Here is a 26,915-nt window from a genome sequence, read left to right as displayed (position 1 = left end):
ATTATAAAATAACTTATATTGTTACCATAGAAACAAAAATAGACAGCCTTGAGGAAAAAAATTCTGTAAAACAATGTCTCAGTATAATTTTATTAGTAGTTTATTTTTTACATAAATTTCACTTATAGGACCCAAAGGACTGTCTTAGACAATTCAAAAGCATATGTAATTAGATTTTAACAATAAGAACTTAAAAATTATATTACAGTCCTTTAAAATCAAAGACTAATTAAATGCAGTTCTATCAAGAACTAGAAATGAACTCTGCGTGCATAGTGTCACTTAAAGTTCCATGAAAATATAAAATATTTTTATGAATGTGACTGTATCTGGAGCAAACATCATTGACTTCAACTTCAAAACTTGACACTAAAGGAATTTCCAATCAGCACATCTGCAGAAGCTTCATCAGTTAAGAGCTATGACAATCCACCCAGAGATCTTGAATCCTTAGGTCCATATGATACCACCTGCTATTGCAACAGTGGTATAAAACATCTTTAATGCATAGTTAGGACATATTCTGACAACAGGATCTTTTACACAGAGCTTTATCTACATCACAGGACTGTTCTCCAGCCAAGGACAGGCTGCTCACTGCTGATCCACTGGAACTCTTCGGCCCCCAGCTTGAGCAGTATTGTAAGAGTCACAAATCTTACATTTCATGCCTAAGATATGGAACTGGACTGTGGATCGTCCATTACAGTCATTGCAGAGAATCTGAAAAATGAAGAGGACTTAAGCCTTGTGACTCACAGTAGCACTGCCTGTATTAACAATCATTTCAGTCATATAAAAGGTGTGAATACATGTATGTGTCTAAGCATTTCTGCAGTGAAAATGTCTTTTCTCCAATGAATATTTTAAAGGTTATTAAGGTAGCTTTGAATTCAAGAAATATAAATGAGCACAGAAGACTCATTTTAAAATAGTTCCTAAAAGTATACATAATACAAGCAAGAAAATTAATATGGACATACTGAGACCTAATACTTGTCATTAGGTAAACACTTAATACTTAAAATATAAAATAACATACATAATGACTTCATTATTTTCACTTGTACCCAGAATTTATCTTAACTAATAAAATTGAAATTTCTAACTAATAAAATTGAAATTTCTACCCACTGGAATATTTTTGCTTAATTTTTAGGTTTACTATGCCTCAGGAATGATCAAGAACAAGAGCACTTTCTAAGTGAGTAAAGCCAGGAAGCCTCTTGCTAGTCCCTAACATAATAAAGACAACTCAGAATGTTCACCTGAGAATATATCAACATATCTACACAGTAGTCTTAGCATACACACACATCATAAACAAAAAAATTCCATTTGTTCTTAACATAATTTGAAAACTACTCTTCTAAAAATACTACTTAAAGGCAGAGATTAGAGGTTGTCTGAAAAGTGATTACTAGTAAGTACAATGTTGTTGAGGGTTTTTTGTTGTTGTTTGGTTTTGTTTTTTTGGTGTGTGTGTACTGTGTGTGTGGTGTGTATGTCCACGCGGTATGTACATGTGTGGCTACACATGGGGACCTGAGGTCAATGTTAGATGTCTTTCTTTCACTGATCTCCATTTCATTTTTGGAGACCATCTCTCACTGAACATAACATTCAATGTTTCAGCTAGGCTGGCTGCCTGGTCAGTGACTTTCAGGGATCTGTCTACCTCCGCCTCCTTAAGGACAACATTATAGGCACACAGTGACCATGCCTAGCTTTTCCCGTGTGTTGTAGATATTCAAACTCAGGTCACTGTGCTAGGGTGGCAGATACTTTACCATGAACCATCTCCTCAACCCTGGGCATAGGGTTTCTTTATAAGGGACAAAAATATTTTAATACTGTGGTACTGTTTGTACAATTCCATAAATGTACTAAAGTCACTGAATTCTATATTTTTTTTTGGGGGGGGTGGTTTTTTTTTTTTTTTTTTTAGGTTCTTTGAGACAGGGTTTCTCTATGTAACAGCCCTGGCTGTCCTGGAACTTTGTAGACCAGGCTGGCCTTAAACTCAAAGATCCACCGGCCTCAAATTGTATAATTTAAGAAATTAGCCCCCACTGTATGTGAGATGTTCCTCATAAAGCTATTATTTAAAAAAAAAAGGCACCTACATGAACACAATAAACTTCAGCCCTCTGCTAAACATCCCATTGTCCTTAGTAACAATTCAGTTACCAGCATTAATTTTAGAACTTTCCAGTGTGAATAAACCAAAAGGGGTTTTGTTGTTTGTTTGTTTACAATGCTAGGATCAAATCCATGGCCTTGTACATACTAACTACTACTAAGCTACATATCCAACATTAAAATAATTATATGGCTTTGTTTCATCCTTGTGTTTTTGTAGACAATCAGAATATTTATATGTCCAAAAGTTATGAAAGCACAAGAAAGCTATTTAATTTTCCAGTTTTGATTTAAACCCAATACTATGCTGAGCAAAGCTACACAGCAGCCCCTCTCAATTCTCTGTAGGGCCAAAGGGAATAAGCTAATGGAGACCAAATAAAGTCTGTGACAAAATACAATAGGTGGTAAACATTAAAACCCAAAAGCTAGTTTTCAAAAACCAGTAAATACATTCTCTTAAAACAAAATTTTGAATTATTTAAGTGAATACAGGTAAAATAAAACATCAGCAATCCACGTCTGACTCTGGTAAGCAATTTGCCAAAAATTCATAACAAAGTTTTTGTCTGCCATCTAGTGTTGAGGAAAAACTACACAAAGGTATTCTTAGGACTTTTTCTTCCCCAGTCTAATATAAATATAATTTTTTTAAAAAATAATTAGTCCTTGGCTTTAATTAATTCCAATGGCACGATATCAAAGCAGTAATTCTGAGATAAATTTAAGCAAAGAGGTAAAAATAGAAGGACTAACAGCAAGGAATATAAAAAGCTCTAAGCATGGACTCTACTCACATCCACAGTCACATTTTGGTATTCCGATGGCATAGGGGTTTGTGCAACCTCATTATCCAACTGTCTCCAGTACCGAGTCATGTCTAAGGCGGAATGCATACACAGCGGACATCGGTAGCCTCTGCAAGAGACAGTAAGCAGGATCTATACGCAAGAAGACACGCTCACTGGCACAGAGACCAAACAGGCTAGTAGTCTACATTTTAAGTTAACTTCTCAGGAACCCAAAAATCTATGCACTAAAAAAGATAAATATCAAATTCTGTATCTTCTACTTTTAAATCCTAAGTTCCTATCCTCAACTCTCTAAAATGTGTAAGTAGTCAATACTCTTTATAGAACTATGTCTTTAACTAAAAATACCAATTAAACTATTCATTAGCTAAACAACTCTTTAATTTTGTAGGACACTGATGCAAAAACAAAAACAAAAAACTGTATTCCTTAAAAATTATTCCAATTATATTATTACTTCCATTCTAAAACTTTTCTAAAGTTGATCCCTGTCTAGGTATTAAATTTTCTGAATATTAATTGGTAGAACCAAAATACATTTCTACTCTTTCCTATTTCTCATCTTATTTTAGTTCCAGTTTTAAAGAAAGTGTACTGGTTTCCTTTGTAGTTCATTGCTGGACCAATATACTGAACTAATAAAATGTGGACACAATTCCTCAGTGCTTTTACACCATGTTTAATTCTAGATGCAACTATATTCCCCAATATATATGGCTAGAAAAGAAGATGTTTTGCCTGCCTCAAGCTATGGGAGGAAATAGGCATGATAAGAACATGGGGACAGAGATACAGTCCTGTTCCCCAAGATGCCATGGCCAGCTAAACACCAGTTCTCTACTCTGCCCCCTCCATATATGTACCTGCCATACCCAAAGCAGTGTACCTAGCCATCATGTTTACCACCCTCCTCACCAAAACAAACACCTTAAAACTGTACATTTTAAAATCCACAAAAAAACTCACTCTTTTAACATTTCTTCATAACACGTTCTGAAAGAAAACAGAACATCATTTCAGTCGAAGAAAACTACCTCCATTATCTTCAAACAGCTCCAAGCAGGAAGAAGTTCTCTTACCTATGTAAGAGATGCCCGCACGGCAAGACGTGAGCAACAACGCGGGAGGTGTGAATGTCCTAAAAGGAAAGAGAGTGACGGGTGCTGCAGACAGACATGGAGACACCCAAGGACTTTAAATCCAAGAGACTTCCAAAGTGGAAGTAGTCCACACTCACCTCCAAGCATATTGGACAATTCTGCCGAGAAACGTTTTCGATACACTGTTGAAAGGAGAATCTTATATTAACGAGAGCATCAGAAGATAAAAATGTCAACTATGACAGCATTTTAAAAAGTTAAATTAAATAAGCTGACTATATACACAGACCCACACCTTAACATCTACGGAATTAGGATGTTTCTGACAGTTAATGCCATCACTGAGTGAATTAACTGCAAATGAGGTGAATATGCAATGGGCTGGCTGTGTGTGTGCACACATGTGCATGTGTGTACACAAACGGATTCTACATATGCCATGGTGGTTTCTGGTTTGAACAGAGCCAAAGAAACACAAGTCATGAGGCTACTGACTCGAGGCTACCTTCATTACCGGCCCTTTCCATTTTCTTTAATTTAATGACTTTTGTTTATGCTGAGACAAGGTCCCTCTACGTGCATGTGCCACAGCTGCAGCCAGCTTATTCTGCAATCACCCCAAAACTCTGAGTCAGACTCAATCTTTAACAAATTCACATTCTGCTCATCAAATTCCTTAAGGTAAGGCTAAGAATCTTGGGAGTTCTCTTTACTCAGCTTCTCTCTATTGTTTATTATTTATCCTAATCTTCCTCACTACTCTTTCTATATCTGTACATTCTCTGTCTGTCTGTCTCTGTCTGTCTGTCTCCGTGTGTGTGTGTGTGTGTGTGTGTGTGTCTGTCTGTCTGTCTGTCTGTCTCACCTTCAGACTGAAAGCTATTATTAGTCTCTTACTGGAATGTCCTGTGCTTTTATACTTTGCTTTGCTGATCCTCCATTCTTTAAATTCTTACAGTAGATAGAATCAGTACTATAAATACAGTATTTCATTAGATTGTTTTTAAATAAGAAAGATGGTCTGAGATTACAATAAAATTCCTATATCCATACTTGTAAGTCTTAATTATGAAAGGAAATACAAACAATACTTTATAATTATTCTTAGAACACTATGTAAATAGGTTATATCACTTAGCATTTTTCATTTTAAACTTAGAAGCAGTATCAATGATAAGAATCCATGGACAAGGGCTGGAGAGATGGCTCAGGTCCTGCGTTCAATTACCAGCAACCACATGGTGGCTCACAACCATCTGTAATGAGACCTGGCGCCCTCTTCTGGTGTGTAGGGATACGTGCAGACAGAACACTATACATAATAAAAGAATAAATCTTTAAAAAAAAAAAAAAAAAAAAGAATCCATGGACCAACTAAGAAGCTGCCAGCATTATGCTAATAACTGCTATAGGCATTCTTACATTACAGTAAACAAACTATAGATCCAATGTTCTGAGGCATATATTTCTACTTAATTTTAATTTTTAGAAAAGCAAAAAAAATTATTGCAGTTGGTAATATATGAAAATTAGCATGTTTCTAAACATACTAGAATTTAAGCTGGTTTTCAAAAACACTAAGTTTTTAAATTATGCAAATTGAATCATGTACCTTATGTTTTCCTCGAAGATTCATAGCTAGGCATAAGTTACATTTCAAGCAGTGAAAAAAATCTTCCTTTGGACCAATCCTAACAAAACATAACATGAAGGCCAAAAGATTATTTTTTATTACACAATAATTGTTCACTATCTAGTACTCAAACTCAGTCCCACTGCTGAAGAATATGGAGACACCCCATCTTTCCAGTGTCAGAAGGGAGCCACTATAAGCAGAGAGACTCTTCTGTAAAGTTGGATATAGATGCATAGGACAGACACACACAACCTGACCTACTTCTTACACAATTCTACTGATGCTGTTCTGCAACTCATTTACATTTAGTAATAGATCTCAAGGGTTGTGTCCGTCCACAGAAAGCTACTTCATTCTTCTTAATAGCCACACAGCAGTCATACGGTATGGATGAATCATAATTTTCAAAAATATTTCCCTATTGATAAAGTTTACAATCTTTACTTGCTACAATGATATAATGCAAAAAATGTCCAGCTAGCATTTAACCCATATTTAGATTATTTTTTTCAATATCCCTAAAATTGACACTATTGAGTCAGTACTGGATTATCAACTGTGATATTGACAACCTGACCCCTCCAAAGACTGCTAGTTTACACTCAACATGCATGACCCATGTTCCTCACAAGCTGGACAACATGGGCACATGTATGATAGATAAAATATGCTATTCTAATTTTCATTTCTCACATTATCAAGATGAATTTCTGTTGATGTGCTCTGCTCATTTCTCTACCTGGGGATTTGCCCATTACCAACTTAAAAGAAGCCTTATACAGCCTGGACAGTCATCTTTTTCATTATGTATGTTATGATTATGCTCTCCTCTGTGTCTATCTCTTCCTAACGATCCACCAATTACCTTCTATGTATTAAAAAGCCATCAGGGCTTGAAAAATGGGTCAGGGGTTAAGAGCACATACTGTTCTTGCAGAGGACCCACATTCAGCTCCCAACACCTGTAGTGGGTAGTTCACAACCTCCCATAACTCCAGCTCCAGGGGATCTGACCTCTAGCTTCCATGGTCACCTACACTCACATGTATGCACACACAATTTAAAATAAAAACAAAAAGTAAAACTTAAAGCCATCAATATTTTCCTTCATAGTTTATGCTTTTTGCCCATTATTTAGAAAAAAACTTCCCTAAACTGTAGACCACAAACATATTCTCCTTTGTACATGCTAACAGTTAAAATAATTCATCTTTCTATTTTCCTCAGGTTGAAGTTCATTATAAAATTTATAATATAAATGGTAAAGATAAGATTGCTAGCTGGTCCCTACATTTCTATTCTTTGCTTCTTTTACAATAAAAAAAAAAAAGCTAGTTACTCAGATCTATCTTGAAAAAAGACAATTCCAGCTTCTTTGGATATCGTGAAAAGAAGAATAAAATTTTCTTGAATGAGAAGAGTTCTGAAGTGACTCAGTAAGTAAAGACTGCCAGCAGCCCGACAACCTGAGCTCAATCCCTGAAATTCCACAGTGGAAGGAGGGACAGACCCTTCCAGCAATCCCCCCACTTCCACACGTCCACCACGGCACACAGATTAGGTGAATGAATGAAGACTGAATGAAAATTATTCTTTAATTAAGGGGAAACAGCATGCCTCTGCACAGATCCAGTCTTTTTCCCCTGCCCAGAATATGAGTCCACAGAATCAAACAAGAAAACACCTAGAGTCAGAATGTGCAGAGGGTGTTGAGTTATTTAACTACCCGAGTCAGGCTTTTCCATGAGAAATAACATTCAGCCTTTCACAAACCACTACTGAGTTAGTCTCAAAATGCTAAAATCATATTATAACGAATATACATATTTCAGAATCAAGTTTTTGTTTCCCAAATAAGTTATCAGTTATCTTTGTTTGTCTCGTTGGGTTTTGTTTGTTTCGTTTTGTTTTTTGAAACAGGGTTTCTTTACATAGTCTTGGCTGTCCTGGAATTAGCTCTGTAGCCCAGGCTGACCTTGAACTCACAGAGATCTGCCTGCCTCTGCCTCCCCAATGCTGGGATTAAAGGCATGGTATCAACTTCCTTAATACCCCCTTCTCAATTTAGAATATCACTTTTGCTCCTGACTCACATTCATAAACATCTAATATTTACATTACAACAGAGGACTGTTGCACATTTAGAAGACATGTGTTTTTTTTTAAAGTTACAGTAGAAGGATAAATTCAATTGTGCTGCAAATGCATGGACAGATTTTAGATTCCCTTTTGGTATTTCTATTATTTCAAAACAACAGTGGCAGGCTGGGGATTTAGCTCAGTGGTACAGTGCTTGCCTGGCAAGCACAAGGCCCTGGGTTCCATCCTCAGCTCAAAAAAAAAAAAAAAAAAACAGTGGCTGGAATGGTGGCACACACTTGTAATCATGACCCTTGGATGCCTGAAATAGAAGAGTAACAAGTCTGAGGTCAGCCTAAGCTAATACCAGGACTCTATCTCAAAATAAATGAAAAGAAATCTTTGATGTTGCACATTATTTCTGTATAGAGGCAGCATCTATCAATCTATGTAACAGGTTTTACTTCTCTTATCTTTTAATAAATCTTTGAAAACTCAAGTTCTATAAATCTGTGATGATAATGTGTCTCACAATACACTGTGCATACTGATAACTTATCTGGGGTCAGAGAGCAGAATAGCCACTAGATAGACACAGAGGCCAGAAAATGGTGGCACACACACCTTTAATCCTAGCATTCCAGAGGCAGAGATCCAACTTATCTGGGGTCAGAGAGCAGAATAGCCACTAGATAGACACAGAGGCCAGAAAACGGTGGCACACACACCTTTAATCCTAGCATTCCAGAGGCAGAGATCCGTCTGAATCTCTGAGTACAAAGCCACATTGGAAACAGCCAGGCATGGTGGCACACGGCTTTAATCCCAGGAAGTGATAGCAAGAAGGAGAAACGTATATAAGGCATTAGGACCAGGAACTTTAGCTTTTTAAGCTTTTAGGCTTTTGAGCAGCAGTTCAGTTGAGATCCACTTGGGTGAGGACTCAGAAGCTTTCAGTTTGAGGAAATAAGATCTGCTGAGAAATTGGCGAGATGAGGTTGGCTGTGGCTTGTTCTGTTTCTCTGATCTTTCAGTTTACACCCCAATATCTGGCTCGTGGGTTTGTTTTTATCAATAAGACCTTTTAGAAATTCGTCTACAATCCTCTAGAAAAATCTTCAGTGTGCCATAGGCACGCCTTAAAGCAACGACTGAGGGGCTGGAGCAACAGCTCCCAAGGACCTGGGCTCCAGTCTCAAAATCTCCATGGCAGCTCACAGACATGAGTAACTCCAGTCCCAGGGGAGCTGACGTCCTCACATGGGGTACAGGCAAAGCATCCATACACATCAAATAAATAAAATTTTAAATAAAGTCAACTACTGAGCCAGGCACAGAGGTGCACCTCTTTAATTCCAGTACTCAAGAAGCAGAAGCAGGCAGATCTGAGTTACAGGCCACACCCTGGTTTACACAGTAAGTTCTAGGTCAAGAGGCCATATAGTGAGACCCTGCCACACAAAAACAAAAAACAAACAAAAAACCTACAATTACTAAATACACTTCAAGGACTTTAAAAAAAACAATGAGCTAACATCTACTAAATACTTGAAGTAATCATAATTATTCATCTCAAATATGAGTTACATGATTTTGATGCTCAGTAAGATAAAAATAAAACATCTTTCATTTAAGAACTTCTTAAATATTCAATACTTCAGATTTTTCACAACTTCGCTCCCATATGATAAGGACAACAATCAAACTTAAAGGCACAACGTTCTTAGAGATCTGTAAGTACGGTAGAAATAACTGAAGGATAGGACAGAAAAGTCACCACTGTGTGCAAGATTCTTTCATCTCCTTGTGATGCTACTCAGAGCATCACGTCTTCTATACAAAGCACTTAAGCATGAGGACACCTTTTTAGACGTTTTCAGTTTTTCCTGATCACAGTTGAGAAGGCCAAATTTCTCCTTTATCATTCAAAATGGCAAAAAGTAAAATAAGAAGACAAATGCAGAGGCACATAGCGTGCTACCTTCCAGACTGTGGTTTTTTTCTCCCTAGCTTGTACTAACACTTTGGACCAGACTGTCCTTCTGACAGGGAACTGTTGGCACACTGTGCGAGTTCTGATAGCACTCTGGGCTTCCATCCAGTCAATAGCGTAGGGTTACCCTCGCCCTGGTCATGACAGCCCAAATGTTCTCTCAGGGCAAAACCATCCCTAAATAAATAGAGTCCATAAAGTCTCATCAACGTTACCACCCAAACATGAACTCAACAAGGGAAAAGCCCACACGTCCTCAACAAGTCCTCAACCCTACACAAAGAACTACAGGTAACTGAGAAAAGCTGAGAGCAGGAGAGGTGGTCCTCCCCAGGAAAGAGCACACCCATTGGTTGTCCAGTGCCAAAGAGTCAGCCCTGAAAACATACACACAAGTAACATGATCCGGACTCAACAGATTATACTTAAGAATGTATATGTACACACAATAACAACTGATGAAAAAAGAGGCCACAAATTTGAAGGACAGTGGGGAGGAGTATAAATGAGGGTTTCAAGGGAGGGAGATAAAAGAGAAATGTTGTGACTAAATTATAATCTCAAAAATAAGCAAAAACAAAAAGATCCACTGTACTGAACTCTAATGAGGAGCCTATAGGCAATAAATCAGATTACTACTTTCGAATGGCTGTATCTTAGATGATGGTCTCACTCAGGAGGGGGAAAAAAGCGAGGCAGTGGTGGCACAAGTCTGTAACCCAGCACTCAGGAGGCAGAGGGAGGCAGACCTCTGAGTTTGAGGCCAGCCTGGGCTATACAGTGAGCAGGGAGGTCCTATCTCAAAACAAGTTAATCTATTAAACTACTTGTACTGGTTTGAGTGAGATTGTCCCCACAAGCTCCAGTATTTATGTCCTTGGTTCCCTGTGGGTGGTGACGTTTGGGGGGACGTTTAAGAGGTGTGGACTTGCTGGAGAAAGTGTGTTCCTGAAGGTGTGCTTTGAGACACAGGTGACAGTGCGTTTCCTCCCCACCCCCTCCCTCCCTCCCTCCCTCCCTCCCTCTCTCCCTCCCTCCCTCTCTCCCTCCCTCCCTCCCTCTCTCCCTCCCTCCCTCCCTCTCTCCCTCCCTCTCTCTCTCCCTCCCTCTCTCCCTTTCTCTCCCTTTCTCTCTCTCTCTCTCTGCTTCCTGCTTACAGTGCAAGATGTGAGTGAGCTCTCAGCTGCCATCCCTACCAATGCTGCAAAACTGTCCCCCATGTCGTGTGTGTGTGTGTGTGTGTGTGTGTGTGTGTGTGTGTGTGTGTCTGTGTGTCTGTGTGTGGTGTGAGTGTGTGTGTGTGTATGTGTGTCTGTGTGTGGTGTGTGTGTGTCTGTGTGTCTGTGTGTCTGTGTGTGGTGTGAGTGTGTGTGTGTATATGTGTGGTGTGTGTGTGTGTGTGTGTGCGCGCGCGCTCTTCTCTCCTCTCCATGGCATTTGATCACGGCAACAGAAAAGTAACTAATCCACTACTGGTGGCCAAATGCACTGGGAATGATTAGGACATTTTATATACAGTACCTACAAATTCCACAGTTCTCGCAATGATACTGCTTCTTATCTTTGTCAAAGAGATGGCATATGCTGCAGTAATATTCTCCAAACAATGTGCTACAGTCTTCACAAGTCTGCTGGGCCTGAAAAGGACACAGTAATTAAAACCTCAAGCAACCTACCAAAACCATTTAAATCTCTGGAATTTATATTAAAGCATGTTTAGCTTATTTTTATGTTTTTAAACACCTAACTCAACAATGTCACTTACTCAGAGAGTTAGAGTTAAATCTCACTTCTAACCTTTGATTAAATGTTTTCATCCATCTACAGACTTTAAGAAGAAATAAGGGAGATGTCATAACTCTTACATGCTGGACTTTTTCACAGTTGATGCACTGCACTTCCTTCACCTTGAAACGGTCAAGCTGATGGTCCTCACTGTTGTCATGACACAGCCGGCAAGTATACAGCTTGTCACAGCAAGGCGCCTAACACCCAGGACAAAGGGAATAGAAAACAAGTTAATTCCAAAGACAGAAAACTCCTACCTCCTCTCTGGATCAAGGTCAAAGATTACAACCACTGGATCCATGGCTAGCATTCATTTCTTGGCACAGTTGATGCTAATAATCTTCCCCTTCAATATCTGTTTGAATGACTCTAAATACAACTTTAAAACACAAACATTATAAAAGGCAGGAATCTCTAGACAGAAAAATCAACCCCACAACAACTGAATCTTCCTCAGCCTAAATAGTAGACTTGAGTCTTGACTACTTCCCTGTTTTGAATAACCAGTTACTTTCAAGTAAAATTTAAAAAGTTCCATGAACAAAGCAACTAATTTACTTCACAAGCCAAACGACTAAGAAAATCAAGATAGATAACACCTTCTTAGACACTGCCAGAAAAAAAATATCATTTATAAAACACAAAATGTTTTAACTTCACTAATATTTACTAATCATGATGCACATACCTAATATTGCACAGGATGCAATAAATGTAAAAAATGAGAGACTGTTTTTAGAAAGGGTCTCTCTATGTAGACTGTCCTAGAACTAAGTGTGGTACAGGCCGGCCATGGTAAGATTACCCCTGCCTCCTAAGTGCAAGGATTAAAAACATGCATCTCCACACCCAGCCTCGTTGATTTTGAGAATGTTAAAAATTGCCAATTGTCCACTGAATTCTGCTCCCTTCTTCCTGAGCAGATTACTCAACTATTCTACAGTTGGACCACACAGATGATTATATGCCTTAAAATATGTCAAAATAATATAATAGAAAAAAACTTGACTCTAAAATGACCAAGTGGAGCAGAGGTCTTTACCCATCTGGGTCACACTTTGGAATTGTTACATGGAAAGAAATGTATAGAAATGTACTCTTTATTAGTTAGACCTCATTATTGTTACATTTCATTATAAATGCTTCATTTTTACCCATTATATCACAAGAAATGCCAGGCTTGGGATATAGATTATTGGTACTCTCCTGGCACGTGCAAGGTACTTATTTCAATACCTAATCCAGAATTCAAAAAAAAAAGCTCTTTTTTATGGGGGATGTGTGAAATGACCAAAATGTATGACATTGTCAAGGGGAAAAAAATGTAGTTTAAAAAAAAAAGAAATTCCTAGGCCAGGTGGGTAGCCTAATACTTGCCAATATACTATTACTTTGCAGATCTACACATTCCTGACAGCTTCCTACTGCTGTTACTGAACCATAACAGAGTTCTTCCTTTAGGTGCTGCAACATGTTATTGGCTTCTTTCTACTCTTGACTAAATTTTAATGAGTAACTCCACAATAATTCTTTCAACAACCTAAATTTTCTCACTGTAGATTGCCTGGTATCCCACCCCTCCTCTGCTACACAGTCTCATACTTAGATTGACAAGTTTCACAAACATTTCGGGCTTGGGACCCTGTTAAACTCTAAGGCTCTCAAGGATATCAAACAACTTTTTTTTTTTTAACATGGATTATAGCTATCAGTATCTCATGCCAAAATTACTAATGTTTTTAAAGCATTGTCAATTGTTTCTCTTTCATGAGTCTCGACTACTTCCCCACTTTTGAATAACCAATTATTTTCATGTAAAATAAAAAAAGTTCCATGAGCAAAGCAACTAAGTCACTTCACCAGCCAAACAACTATGAACCTTTACTCAAGAAAATCAAAGGGCTTGCAGAAAGTTTTCCATGTGTTGAATATTATTAAAAGATAAGTATATGAGTATAAGCTAAGATTTGGTAAGCATTAATTTCAGTGCTTCATCAATGACATTTTAAAAGGAAACTGGCTCTAACTATAGGGACACTGTAGTGTCCCTAATTACAATACAAAATCACTGCTTGATTCACACACAGTTTTCAACCACTGCTTTCCACCATCAGAACAAATGAACACAGAATATCTACTATTCCACAAAGTAGCTTTTAAGAGATTCCTGGGGATCCAGTCATCACGCTTTGGAACCGCTGTTCCAGAGAAAGAACTATACTAGCTCTGTATCTCAATTCCAAGCATGAAATTCTCTAGCCACTAACTCTCCTCTTTTCAACTACCTCCAAGTGTTCCCTTGCACACAGCCTATCTGGAAGACAACTTAAAAAAATCCCACTTCTACCCACTGACATGTATCAGAAGCAGCTAACTGCAGCTGAAATAAAACACCACCACACTCTCTGGTCTCCTACTTTGTTTGTTTTTAATTTCAGGGCTTTATTGTGCAACAGAGGACACGCTTGTGCATGCCTTACCCCAAGCTTTTAAATTTTATTACTCTGAGATTCCTGGCAATCCCCTTCATGATCTCCAGGTGAACTTTTGAAGACTATAATCAGAAAAACTCTCCTAAGTTTTCTTCCCTTAAACACAGATAACCATTATTAAAAAGAATTCATTTTTATACTAGTAGTGAAAATTGTACTAGAATTTATCACTAAATTAGCTTTTTTTTTTAATGTCTTCACATCTCCACTGTCAGGTGACTTCCTGCTCTTAATTTCTTGGTGTAATGATCAATAAACATAAACATCTTCGAATTTTCTGCACCTTTCTTGGCACCTCAAATTACTCTTGCTTCATTAACCACTCAAAAAGATATTTTATTACCACCATTTCAAAGTTAATGTTCTCATTCTTCTAGAGTCTAAGCCTTAAGATCTAGCACAGTGGTTCTCAACCTTCCTAATGCTGCAACCCTTTAATACAGTTCCTCATGTTGTGGTGGCCTCAACCATAACATCATGTCGTTGCCACTTCCTAACCATAATTTTGCTACTGTTATGAATCATAATGTAAATACCTGATGAGCAGAATATATAATATGCAACCCTTGTGAAAGGGTCATGACCCACATGTTGGGAACCAGTGATCTCGATGGTCGTTTTGGGTTGAGCGAGCCATGGAGTGCAAGCCAGTAGTAAGCAGCACTCCTCCCCGGCCTTGGCTGCAGTTCCTTCTTCAAGTTCCTGCCCTGTATGAGATCCTGCCTTGGCTTCCCTACTGATGGACTGTCACAAGAAGTGTAAGCAATAAACCCTTCGCTCCTCAAGTGGTTTTTGGTTTCGGTGTTTATCACAGCAATACAGAAGCAAACTATGCTCTCTGCTTTGTCTTCTTTTACGAAGACTCTACAGTTAGCCCAGGCTTGCAGCTAAGACGACTTCACTTTGACTACTCACGAACAGTACGTAGTCCTAGAATGCTCCCTTTTCCTGCTGCATTACAAAATGACAGAAGTATACTGTAACACATCTTTCAACAAAACAGCCACATTTTTGCTCTCCTTTGCAATAAAAATCCCAAATTCTCTGTTATTTCCAGTATCCATTCCAATAAAGCTTTACCCTGGATCCTTCCATTGACACTTCTCTAGTCAAGACCAACAGTGACCTTCCCCTTGCCAAATCAAAGGCCAACTGTCACCCCTTATTTTAACTGAATAGCTGCGCTTGATCCAGCACATGACTTGCCCCTTGAAACACCTCAATTGGCCTCTCCTATGTTGGAAGAGGGAGGAGGAAAGAACAATGCTTGACACTCAAGGAAATGCAGCTTGAGTGCTTTGAAACACAACGTTGGCTGTGCAAGTTTCTTTGCAGGGGCCAAGGAAGGGCAAGATGTTAAATTCAGTTCCATAGCTCACTTTGAAACTGTGAAACTATCTCAGTAGAAATGGAATAAAAAGAATAGTATTCAACTGCTTACCCAACATTTGATAACTGACCAATCTGAAAAAACTTCATCCAACGCAATGAAACAATGTTTACCAAACCGTGGGCCTACAGAAAAGTTTAAGTTGTCTAACAGACCAAAGCCTATCATTTAATATTAGCTTTCAAGGTCAGTGACCAGCAGGGCTGACTGGTAAAGTAAAAAGACAAAAAAAGACGACGATGATGATGATGATGATGACGACGACAGTGGTAATTAATAGTTACTACTCACTTCTGGGGATGAACCTCCTAAACACTACAGGAGCACTCCAGTATGCAATCATCGTATCGTTAATAAAAGAGGGACTTTCCCCATTGGTGGTGGAGCTTGAACCTATAGACTCTCTGGTGAGGTCAGTACTCTAGCAATGACACATATATATCCCACCAATCATATGAGATAGATATATAGATATAGATATAGATATAGATATAGATATATAGATATATCTCCCACCCCTTTTCTTTTTCTTCTTGGCAATAGCACCTCCAGGCTGGCATTTCTTCTGCCTCGGCTTCACAAATGGCTGGAAGTACATGTATGATAGAACTATAGGCCTTTACCACTAAGACCAGCCATGAAAAACAGAACTTCTAAAATTATCGTTTTTATATGCAAGTCATTTAAAAAGCAGCTTGCTCAAAATTACAGAGCAAATCAGGGGCAGAACTAAGGTATGGGGGAAAAGCTATAGGACTCCAACAGTCAAGTTTCTTTCCAGTGGGAGGAGACTTCTGAAGGTTGGAACCAGGGCTGCCAGCATTTTAAGCACAAGCTGTACTGCTGAGTTACACCCCAGCTCACATATCAGGCTTTCTCAACAAAATATTCATACTGCCTCTTAACTGTGTGAGGGCCTTTTTTTTTTCTTTTTCTTGGAGGCTGCCCTGGAACTCACTCTGGCCTCGAACTCACAGAGATTCACCTGCCTCTGCCTCCCGAGTGCTGGGATTACAGGCATGCGCCACCACCGCCCGGCAGCGAGGGCCATTTTTAAAAACACTAGATGGCCGGGCGATGGTGGCGCTCGCCTGTAATCCCAGCACTCAGGAGGCAGAGCCAGGCAGATCTCTGTGAGTTCGAGGCCAGCCTGGTCTACAGAGTGAGTTCCTGGAAAGGCGCAAAACTACACAGAGAAACCCTGTCTCGAAAAACCAAAAAATAAATAAATAAAAAATTAAAAAACCCACCAGATGACTAGAACATTTCTCAAGCAACAACAACAAAATAATAATAATAATAATAATAGCATATACGTACTAGGCACTTCTCCGAAATCCAATTTAATGACCTCTCCTATCACACTTTTACAATTTCTCCTTGACAGGTCTGGGCATACTCCTAGACAGCAAAATGAAGCTGACAGGCTGTATACCATGTACTTACTGCACGAACTGAAACGCTACTCTGACTTCCCCCCTTGCTCATCTTCCTTTCGCTCCCATCATGCACGTGGACAGTGGTCCTGGAGAAATGCTCAGGGCAGGCCTGACGCCGCCTCGTTCTCCTGTCCACCGCAAAGGACCAGTAGGCGTCTGCACTGGGTGACTCGGGGACAAGCTCTTTCCAAACAACAAGACCTTGGCTTGCAAAGTACAGAAGCCGAGGGCGGGTACAGACAGCTCCTGCCCGCCTTGCCCAAAAACGTTCCCTGCAAGGGGAGCCCGATTCCAGGCGCCCAAGGTGTCTTAACAAGCAGCTCAGGCTGAAACTTACGCCCCACCGGCCCCAGCCCACCTCGCTGGCACCACATCAGGAAGTGCCCTTTCGGGTCGTCACCTTGAGGAGACAGCCGCGGTCATAGTGCTCGCAGCCCCGCCGCCCTCGCTCCGGGCTGCCGACGCCATCTTCCCGCGCCGTCGCCGCCATCTCCTCCACCTCCCCTCACGATCCACAGAACCTTCCCCCCAGCTTGGGAGCCACGCCTCCGAGAAGCAGGGCCGGTCCACCACCCCTCCTCCTCCTCGCAGCGGCGGCCACCACGGTCAAGATGGCGGCTGCTCACGTGATCCGGGGCAGCCAGACTTCCGGTTCCTGACCGAAGGGGCGGAAGCGGGGTGAGACGCTAAGTCCGTCGTCGACGTTAGTCGCTGTCTCCGCTGCTGACGGTACTAGCTCTGAGGTTGGCTGTGCTTCTCCCCGCCTCCCCGTCCCCGCATCGCTGCCAGCGCAGATCCCGGGGCGAAGGGGACCGCTGCGGCGCCGGCGGGGTCCCGCTGCAGGCCGCCCTCGGCCGCCCGGCGCCCGTAAGGAGAGGCCCCGCCCTCGGCCGGGTTCGCCACCGCCTCCCCGAGGGGGCGGGGCTCGGGGCGGGGCTCGGGGCGGGGCTCGGGGCGGGGCGAGGCTCGGGGGCGGCGCGGGCAGCTCCTCGAGCTGGCCACTGCCTACGTTCTATCCTCATTTCCCTATGCTAAGACCCCGGGACAGAAAGTGGAAAAAAGAAAAGTAGGCACGCCGTGACGTGCCTCAGTGGAACTCACAGATGGGTAGTGGGGAGAGAAAGTCACTACATCAAATGAGATCACAATTTGGAGGGACCCTTGAAGGAGCATTGTGTGTATGTAGTGACCCCTGGGGAAGGGGACGCTCGAGCTGAGGGTTGAATTGCGGACAGTGTGCCTGCAAGGAGATAGGGTGCACAGGCCCGTGGTAGGGGAACTCTGGTCCGGAAGAACGCAAGAGAAACAACCAAGTCTACGAAGTTGAAATCTCAGACCTCAAGGTGCATAACTAAATGTCCACTTGTAAAATACCGAAACTTGAGAATAATTTTACCAGCAAAACTTCAGATGTGTGTGTGGGGGCGGGGGGGGGGGGGCGTTGCCTTTGGCTTTAAACCTACAGTTACTAACTCATTTTCATTCTCTTACAGTTTTGTTATGAGTTGCTAAAATCATGGTGAAATGTTGCTCGGCCATTGGATGTGCTTCTCGCTGTTTGCCAAATTCCAAGTTAAAAGGACTGACATTTCATGTGTAAGACTTTGCTGTGCTCAAGCCAAATACTTTTACTGAAAATGAACGATTCTACCTAAGTCTGCAGTTTCAAGCCTTAGTTCCCGAGCCCTCTTACAGCAGCCGTGTTAAATTTGAACTGGCAGTGATTCCCATACGCCTTTATAATGTGCAAGTTTTAAGTGCTGAGGAATCAAAGATGAGATTAATGCCACCACCAAAAATAAAGTACACCCACAAATTGTCAGACTCGCCTTTGCTGATATTATTTGCATTTTAACTATGAAGTTCACTATTGTTTACATGTAGTTTACATGTAGATCTAAATGAGGGATCTTTGTTAAAATGCACATCCCTTCTATTTAGAAATAGATTAGAAGGGATGTGCATTTTAACAAAGATCCCTCATTTAGATCTACATGTAAACAATAGTGAACTAATAGAGGGGATTTAGCTTAGTGGTAGAGCGCTTAGGCCCTGGGTTCAATCCTCAGCTCCAAAAAAAAAAAAAAAAGATAGAAATAGATTAGGCGTAAGTTGTTCAACTATGAATTATAAGTTCAGACTAAAGATTATTTAGCTGCATTGCAGATAAAGTGTGAGGATTCTAATTTTGTGTTTTGGCCATTCCCCTTAAAACCATGGGAAGGGACTAATAGGATTTAATAAACGAGCTAAGAATTTTGCAGCTTTTGTGTGAAGCACTTGTCTTAACTAGGGGAAGATCTAGTTACTTTGCTAGTTACTTTACGCATGGAAATAAAAAGATAGTATATATACCCTACCTTATCATATATATATATATATATATATATATATATATATATATATATATTTGAACTAGCTTGGAAATTTTAGGAACTATGATTATTGACCCGCATGCCTCTCTAAATAGTTCTGTCTAGAATTCTAGACTCTAGCTATTCTCTGCAGGCTTTCATAAAGCATCTATAGACCTGCTGTATATTAGCTGCTATACAAAGTAACTTTCAGGTAGAACAGAAGGGAAAATACAAGAGGCCCCCTTCGTTCAGGACAAATTCTGGATGTCACTTCAGAAAGGAAAAGGCCAGTGGTCTTCTTTAACATCTGCAGATAAGGGGAAAACCTTTCATTGCAGATCTTGCTACCAGCTACTAAATATCCATTGAAACGTCTGTATGATATAAAATTTTAAATAGACATCTTATGTCTGAATTGTGGGTGGCAGAAAAATCTGGATATTAAAACTGAGTTATGAGGCTAGTAGGATATCTTATAGGGTAAAGGTAGTTGTCACCAATCCTAACAACCTAAGTTCAATACCCGGACCCACATGATGGTAAGAGAGAACAAACTCCCATAAATCGCCCTCTCATTTGTACTGTGCACACTATGGGATGCTTGTGTGCATGCGCATACACGCATACACACACACACACACACACACACACACACAAATGTAATTTTTTTAATTAATTTGTTTCATAAGCAGAAATCATGATTTCCTAAACAGTTCAAATACATATCAATAGTATTAGTTTTAAAGTATTTTTTACTTTGTTCTAGATTCCCCACAGATGAAAATATCAAACGAAAATGGGTATTAGCAATGAAAAGACTGGATGTGAATGCTGCAGGCATTTGGGAGCCTAAAAAAGGAGATGTGCTGTGTTCAAGGCACTTTAAGAAGACAGATTTTGACAGAAGTGCTCCAAATACCAAACTGAAACCAGGAGTCATCCCTTCAGTCTTTGAGTCCCCCTGTCACTCACAGGTTTGTTGATGAGCTTCTGCTTGCTATGAGCACTCACTTCCTGTGACAGTTCTGAACTCTTCAGCACTCGTGGGTTCGTCTCTGTTACTTCCTACATCTGAAGTTCCTTCTGTGAATTTCCATAGACTGTAGCGTCAGCTTTCATGATGCTCAGCAGATGATGTGGCCAGCAGCCACTCTTAAACATTGGTACGTGACTAGGGTTTAGGTAAGATAGAAAGAATTGTCTTACCTTAGAGCCAGCATCTTAAAAACGGAGAAGGTTGAACTGAGGTTTCAGATTGGTAGTCCTTAAGAACTCAAGGGCGTGGTGGGGCATGTGCTTTAATCCCAGCACTCAGGCAGCAGGGGCAGGGAGATACCTGAGTTGGAGGCCAGCCTGAGCTACAGAGGAAGTTCCAGGACAGCAAGGGCTACACAAAGAAACGCTTTCTCAAAAAAACCAAAACCGAAAAAACAGAAACTCAAGAGCAAACTGCAAACCAGACCAAAGGATGGTTCCAGGTGAAGCTACAGATACAAAATTTACATCTTAGATACAAACAAAAGTGGGGAAAAAACAAAGAAAACGGGATAAGAGGAGAAAGGAAAAAGAGAGATGAGGTTACAAAAAGAAAACAGAATAGCTGAGTAGTAAACCTAGTTGAATGCTGTTCTTTCTCAATGACAGTGCTGTGAATTGGCCACTTGGCCCATGATGTCTCTCTTAATAAATGAGAATGCATTTTCTTCAAGGACTGTGGACCGTTATTATTTCCTGTAACTTACTTATTCAAGTCTTCTGTCATCTTTTTCTCAGCTGGTAGGAAATGTCCTTGCTGTGGAGTATTCCTTTACACTGTGAATATATGTCCCTGTGATTGGTTTAATAAAGAAGCTGACTGGCCAATAGCTGAACAGAATAAGGTTAGGGAGGAGAGCCAGGCTAGAAGAATGCTGGGAGGAAGAAGGGCGGAGTCTGGAGTCAATGGAAAGATGCAGAACCAGCAAGAGATGAAAGTGCCTTGCTAATAAAGGTACCGCCACTTGGCAGAGTGTAAATAAGGAATATGGGTTAACTTAAAATGTAAGAGCTAGTTAATAACAAGCCTGAGCTATTGGCTGAGCATTTGTAATTAATATTAAGCCTCTGTGTGATTATTTGAGAGTGGCTACAAGAACTTCTGACTACATATCCTCTTTCATTTTCCTCTCTTTTCATTTTTAGCGAAGTTGTATGTATATAGATGAACCCTACAGTTGCTTGGGGGTGCTCTTTTAAACTGTACCAAATGAAACATACCAACCATAGAGCAGTTTCCATGAAAAGTAATATGGTATTTCACTACACAACGTTATGAAGGAATCAAATTGTAAGAATAGATACAGTATCTCAATGGTTTTAATTACCTGTTCCTAACAGGAGAAAAAAGAAAAACTTCATTGTAGGAAAAACTTCATTCTCAAAACCCTTCCAGTCACCAACCATGGTCACCAGCTTGTTGATGCTTCATGTATTGAAGAATTCCAATCTCAGTTCATTTTTGTAAGTAAAATTATTTGCTGAGCTAATTGTTTTAAGATGAATATGGTCTCTCCACTAGGATCAAATATGTCAGAATCATAGCAAAAACAGGATGTAGACTTTTCGGGGAGGAGGGTCTTTAATATATGTTTCCAAACAAGCTTGCTTCCCAGGATCATTGTAATTGGAATGTATATAAGAGCAATAAAGAAGTAGTTACTCTTTTAGTTGCATACTTAGTTTGAAGAATGCTTTTTACAAGAGTGATTCTACCAATAAAACAGTTCTTCCCTTTAAGTACTGTATTTCCTACATGGAAATGTGTAATTAAAAAATAGCTGTGTCTTTAGGTCTCCTTGAAAAACAGTCACACACACTACAGAGTATTCCAGCTTGTATTTCCTTATTCGCAGACTGCTTGTTCATATAAGTGCCAGGCATTAACCAGAAACTGTTTACTACAGCTTTGTGTTTTGGTTTATTTTTGGTTTTTTTCAAGACAGGGTTTCTCTGTGTAGCTTTGCGCCTTTCCTGGAACTCACTTTGTAGCCCAGGCTGGCCTCGAACTCACAGAGATCCGCCTGGTTCTGCCTCCCAAGTGCTGGGATTAAAGGCGTGTGCCACCACCGCCCAGCTTTGTAATAATTTTTAAAGTCAGGTACTATTAGTCTACTCACTTTGTTATCAGCGTTGTTTTGGCTATTCTAGATTCTTGGCTTTTTTATATGAATTTAAGATCACTTTGTGAAATTCTACATGTAAAAAATCATGCTGGGATTTCCACTAGTCTGGAGATACCACAGGGAGAACCGAGAGCTTAGGATACTAAGAAGTCCTTCGGCACTTGAGTGTTCCCATTGACTTGGCCTTTAACTTCTCAGCACTGTCTTATAGCATTCAGCACACAGATGTTTTGCTTTGTCAGATTTGACCCTTAAGATTTTCTGTGTTTGCTTGTTGATCTAAATGCTACATTTTGTTTGCTCCTAGATGATGGAAATAAAGGAAATATAATTTATGTTGATCTTATATCTGACAAAGTTGCTGAACTCAAATATTAATTATAGCAGGGTTTTTGTTTGTTTTTTAAAGGCCATCAGATTTTCCACACAGATCAGCATGTTCTCTGGGTTAAGGACAGTTTTAATTCCTCTTTTCTCCTATAAATGTCCTCCATTGCCTTTCCTTTCTTTACTGAACTGCTTGGCCTCCAGGGCTGTGATGAGAGGGTTGAGAGCCAGTATCCAGGCAATCCATACCCTAACATGAGTTTCCCATTTTAGGTTAATATGGTAAGTTATGTCAGCTGACTTCTCAAGTGCCTAACTAACCTTTTACTCCATGACGCATCATTGTTTTTATGTATTTTGTTTCCAACATGGGAAATTTTTTGCTTAATCTTTCTTTGGATTCCCCCCTCCCCTTCTGTAGTGTTTCATTTGTCCAAATTCAAAATCAGAATAATTTTGTCCTTCCAGAAAAGTGAGAAAATCTTGCCAACTTTTCCAGTTTTCTGGAGAAAGTTTTGTAGAGTGATACATTTTTATATGAATATTTGATAGGCGTGTCTAGTAAGTACTGTGGACGTTAGGGGTTTGTTCTTGTTATTTGCTTGTTGAAGGAAACAATAGTAGCTTCTGTCTTCTGTCTTCCAAGGGCTTTGTCCATTTCATCACAGCTACACCATGTATTAGTGTAAGGTGTTTAGCAAGACCTCCTTCCTGACCCTTTTGCAGACTCTGATGCTCCGCTCTCCTCCCTGACATTTGTTTGTTTTCACATGCCAGTTAGTCTGCCTGAAGGTTTAACTATTTTCTTCATCTTGTCATAGAACTCAACTTCTGTTCACTTTTTATACTTCCCTAATTTCTGCTCATCTGCTATTATATTTTTTCTACTTATTTCAGTAAACTGTTCTTGCTTTTTTCTAGTAAGGTGAAAGCTGCTGTTACTATTAAGATCTGTATCTTTCTAGTCTAGGCATTCAGTGGTATTAATTTCTCCCTAAGTATTACATCCCACAATAAGTTGTGTTTTCATTGTCTTCCATATTTTCAGTTTCTGTTTCAATTTGTTCTTCAACCCATGGGTTATTTGGAAGTGTATTATTTGGGGTAGGGAGGATGGCCCAGTGTTTATAAATGCGGGAATTCCATCCTCACAAGGCAGGCTCAGGATCCCCAAAACAAGCTGGCTAGCAAGATTGGAAGTATTGACATGCTCAGGATTTGTTTAAGAATCCTTATCTCCATGACTAGAGGCCAGCAATAGAGGAGGAGTCTGGATAGCAACCTCAGGCTTCCACATGCACACACATGTAAAAATAGAGGACAAAAATGGCCTCCTTGGCTTCCCTGATGCTTTGCCTAATCTCCTCACTCCGGTATACCAAGCTCTGCATGGGTTCACATCCTTGTACTGGGGCCTACAAGCTGGAGCCATCGCAGGCCTCACCTCTATTTCCCATCCATCATGAAGCTGCCTCTCTTGTATAGTACCCATAATCCTCAAATATTTTTTAAGTCTTTGTACCACACATTGGTTAATGTCTTTTACTTCACCTTGGCTAGACACACAAGTCCTCTTCAGTAATTTTAATATTAAATAACTTTACAAAATTAGTTTATAGTATCTTTCTATGTCAGTGTTATTTTCCTTGTTTTCTAATGAACATGAAAAAAGTATATTGCCTGCATACTTAAGCATAGCCAAAATAAGTATTGATGGGAATTAAATTACCTTCTTTAAATTCCAAGACTGGAGTCCTCTCCAAATCCCCATCACTCAGCCTAAGCACCCACTCTAGTGTTCTTTCCTGAACCTCTTATAAAGTAAAATATTCATCAAAATGAAGGAAAAATTTACCATATCACACACCATCACTAAATCTTGGAGCTGGGGATGTAGCTCAATTCTTAGAATCCTTTCCTAACATTCTCAAAGTCTAAGGTTTGAACCCCAGCACTGCAAAATCTAGGCATTGGGGGATGTGTGCAGAGGTTGTAGAAAGTAATCCTCAGCAATATGGCAAGTTCAAGGCCAGCCTCAAATACATGAAACCTTGTGTAAAAGAATAAATAAAAATAACTCAAATTTGTTTGACAACTATAAACTATTTATCAGCACCAGACAAAGGAATGTACGCTGTATAGGTTTTGCAAGTGCCATGGCAGCCATTGCAATTTCATCTGCCTTGCTTATCATAGCAGGCAGGAAGCCCCAGATGAGAGTGTTTCTCACTGACAATGCTCCATGTTCCTGATGTATGCTCAGCCTCAAAAAGAAGAGAAGCTTGGGCACCTAATACTGCTTCCGCTTCCTGTGTTCTTAAACTTCTGACGGTCTCCTCTAAGGTTCATAAATGAAGAAAGAGCTGAAACTCAGTGGTAAGCTTTTGGCTTACTTGTCTTTCTTACTTAAAACCTGCTGTTTTTATTTTAGGAACATAGCTATAGTGTTGTGGACAGTCCAAAGAAACTTAAGCATAAATTAGATCATGTGATCATCGAGCTAGAGAATACCAAGGAGAGTCTACAGAATGTTTTGGACCGAGAAAAACACTTTCAGATATCACTGAAGAAGACCATCAGGGAACTGAAGGACGAATGTCTGATCAGCCAAGAAACAGCCAGGAGACTGGATGCTTTCTGTTGGGGGTACTGTCATGAAAACACAGACTGAGACTGGATTTTGTGAAGATTTCTTATATATTTCATCTGCAGTTGACATTGATGATGCTCCTTAGTAGATCCTCACACACCATCACTAAATCCTGTCATCACTGACAGCACTTCAGATACCCGGCAGCATTATGCATTATCCCTGCTAGCCAAAAACACATTGAAGATGTGCAGACATGTGTTGTGGTTATGCTTTTGTGTGACTGGTGACAATTATGTTTTTACAGTGCCGGGTCACTATTGTAAGATGGTAAGATCTCAAAAAAGTAAGGAAATAGATCAAGTTGGATACATTAGTTATAGCAATTAGAACATCAGAATTTTGTTTACAACACACATTCATCTTTCATTCAACCCAAGGTGCTTTAGTTATTGATCATACTAAAGAATACTTTTTAATGCACTCTGTAGCACTGACTCTGAGAATAGCCCACGGAAAAGATTTATTGGCTTTGAAGTTAAGAGCCAATTGGAGACGACTCCTGACAGGATGTCAGTTTTTCGGTACAGTACTTCTTCATTCCTCCTCACAGGGACTAGTCAGAATAGCTTCAAACCCCAAAGACTGAAAGTGCAGAAGTTTGACTCCAGGTGAGCAGTTGGTACTCCCCGAGAATGCAACTTTCCAGCTGTGTTCACTCAGCTCTCCCATGCACAGGGTTGCTTCCAGCTGAAGGTTTGCAGTGCTCTGTTCGTTGGGTAAGAAGGTTCTACTGCTGACACTTTCAAAGCTGTGAGACCTAAAGAAAGCTGTTGCAAATGGGTGGATCTTGCAGTGGAAAAAGAAACGGACTTGATGACTGCCCAGTGGCAGTGATTACTCAGAAATGAACATACAAAAGAGCTGTTTAGGAACTTGTTACCAAATGTACAAAAGAAGAGCCTTAGCCATTTACTGATGGAGCCCAATGTGAGAAATTTTGCTTCTCCCCTGATTTCTTACTAAAAAGACTAAAATTAAGTATCATAAATAGGGGCTGGAGAGATGGCTCAGAGATTAAGAGCACTGCTTGTTCTTCTAAAGGTCCTGAGTTCAATTCCCAGCAACCACATGGTGGCTCACAACCATCTGTAATGAAGTCTGGTGCCCTCTTCTGGCCTGCAGGGATATGTGCAGACAGGACACTATACATAATAAATAAATAAATCTTAAAAAAATAAAAAAAGAATCCTAAATACTGTACGTTAGAATAAAAGGTTTTAGCCAAAGTCCCACCCAAGTGGGACAAGCACAGGTCTGCAAATGAACCTTCAGAGCTCTGTGCATAGTCATTAGAACTGTGTTCAGCAATTGTTTCATTGTCTTAACATCACATCCGGTTTTTGTTCACTATAACTTTATTTGTTTCATATTAGTATTATAAGGATATGGTCAGTTGAAGATTTTTGTATTTAAGCTATTGTATTTTCATGTAAGATTTTTCCCCACATTTGAAAGATAATTATTGTGCTAAGAGATTGAAATGACTGAAGTTTTTTGATTACCCTCAAATGTTTTTTGTTTTGTTTTGTTTTGTTTTTTTTTTTAG

At 39.9% G+C, this 26,915-nt stretch overlaps 2 protein-coding genes across 4 annotated transcripts; one reads left to right on the top strand and one right to left on the bottom strand.

Moving 5' to 3' along the window:
* Nucleotides 1-48: 48 nt before the first annotated feature.
* Nucleotides 49-17,793, bottom strand: Rchy1 (ring finger and CHY zinc finger domain containing 1). Its single transcript, XM_036200796.1, has 9 exons — nucleotides 17,272-17,793; nucleotides 11,628-11,747; nucleotides 11,284-11,399; nucleotides 5,667-5,745; nucleotides 4,192-4,236; nucleotides 4,034-4,092; nucleotides 3,921-3,947; nucleotides 2,940-3,060; nucleotides 49-723 (listed from the first exon to the last, which is right to left on the bottom strand). The coding sequence occupies exons 1-9, from the start codon at nucleotides 17,359-17,361 to the stop codon at nucleotides 595-597; spliced, it is 786 nt and encodes a 261-aa protein (XP_036056689.1). The 5' UTR covers nucleotides 17,362-17,793; the 3' UTR covers nucleotides 49-594.
* Thap6 (THAP domain containing 6) lies at nucleotides 17,517-26,404 on the top strand. Of its 3 annotated transcripts, none has more exons than XM_036200799.1 (5): nucleotides 17,517-17,600; nucleotides 18,365-18,467; nucleotides 19,995-20,202; nucleotides 21,605-21,727; nucleotides 25,148-26,404. In XM_036200799.1, exons 2-5 carry the CDS (start codon nucleotides 18,388-18,390, stop codon nucleotides 25,385-25,387), a joined length of 651 nt encoding a protein of 216 aa, XP_036056692.1. In that variant the 5' UTR covers nucleotides 17,517-17,600; nucleotides 18,365-18,387; the 3' UTR covers nucleotides 25,388-26,404. The 3 variants fall into 3 exon arrangements, with proteins under 3 accessions (XP_036056692.1, XP_036056691.1, XP_036056690.1); XM_036200798.1 differs by having other exon boundaries at nucleotides 17,517-17,738; XM_036200797.1 differs by having other exon boundaries at nucleotides 17,517-18,214.
* Nucleotides 26,405-26,915: the final 511 nt, after the last annotated feature.

Source organism: Onychomys torridus, chromosome 10 (genome assembly GCF_903995425.1).
Source record: "Onychomys torridus chromosome 10, mOncTor1.1, whole genome shotgun sequence".
NCBI classification, from domain to species: Eukaryota; Metazoa; Chordata; class Mammalia; order Rodentia; family Cricetidae; genus Onychomys; species Onychomys torridus.
This window is presented reverse-complemented; position numbering and strand designations above follow the sequence as displayed.

What these genes read in the sequence shown, in the direction of transcription:
- Rchy1 (XM_036200796.1), bottom strand. Translation starts at nt 17,361, where the DNA reads ATGGCGGCGACGGCGCGGGAAGATGGCGTCGGCAGCCCGGAGCGAGGG. An exon ending in ATCTTCGAGGAAAACATAAG is followed by an intron (nt 4,237 to 5,666) that starts GTACATGATTCA and finishes TCCTTTCAACAG; the next exon opens with TGTATCGAAAACGTTTCTCG. An exon ending in TATGAAGAAATGTTAAAAGA is followed by an intron (nt 3,061 to 3,920) that starts GTGAGTTTTTTT and finishes TGTCTCTTGCAG; the next exon opens with AGGCTACCGATGTCCGCTGT.
- Thap6 (XM_036200799.1), top strand. Translation starts at nt 18,388, where the DNA reads ATGGTGAAATGTTGCTCGGCCATTGGATGTGCTTCTCGCTGTTTGCCA. An exon ending in AGTCCCCCTGTCACTCACAG is followed by an intron (nt 20,203 to 21,604) that starts GTTTGTTGATGA and finishes TGTTCCTAACAG; the next exon opens with GAGAAAAAAGAAAAACTTCA. An exon ending in TCCAATCTCAGTTCATTTTT is followed by an intron (nt 21,728 to 25,147) that starts GTAAGTAAAATT and finishes TTTTTATTTTAG; the next exon opens with GAACATAGCTATAGTGTTGT.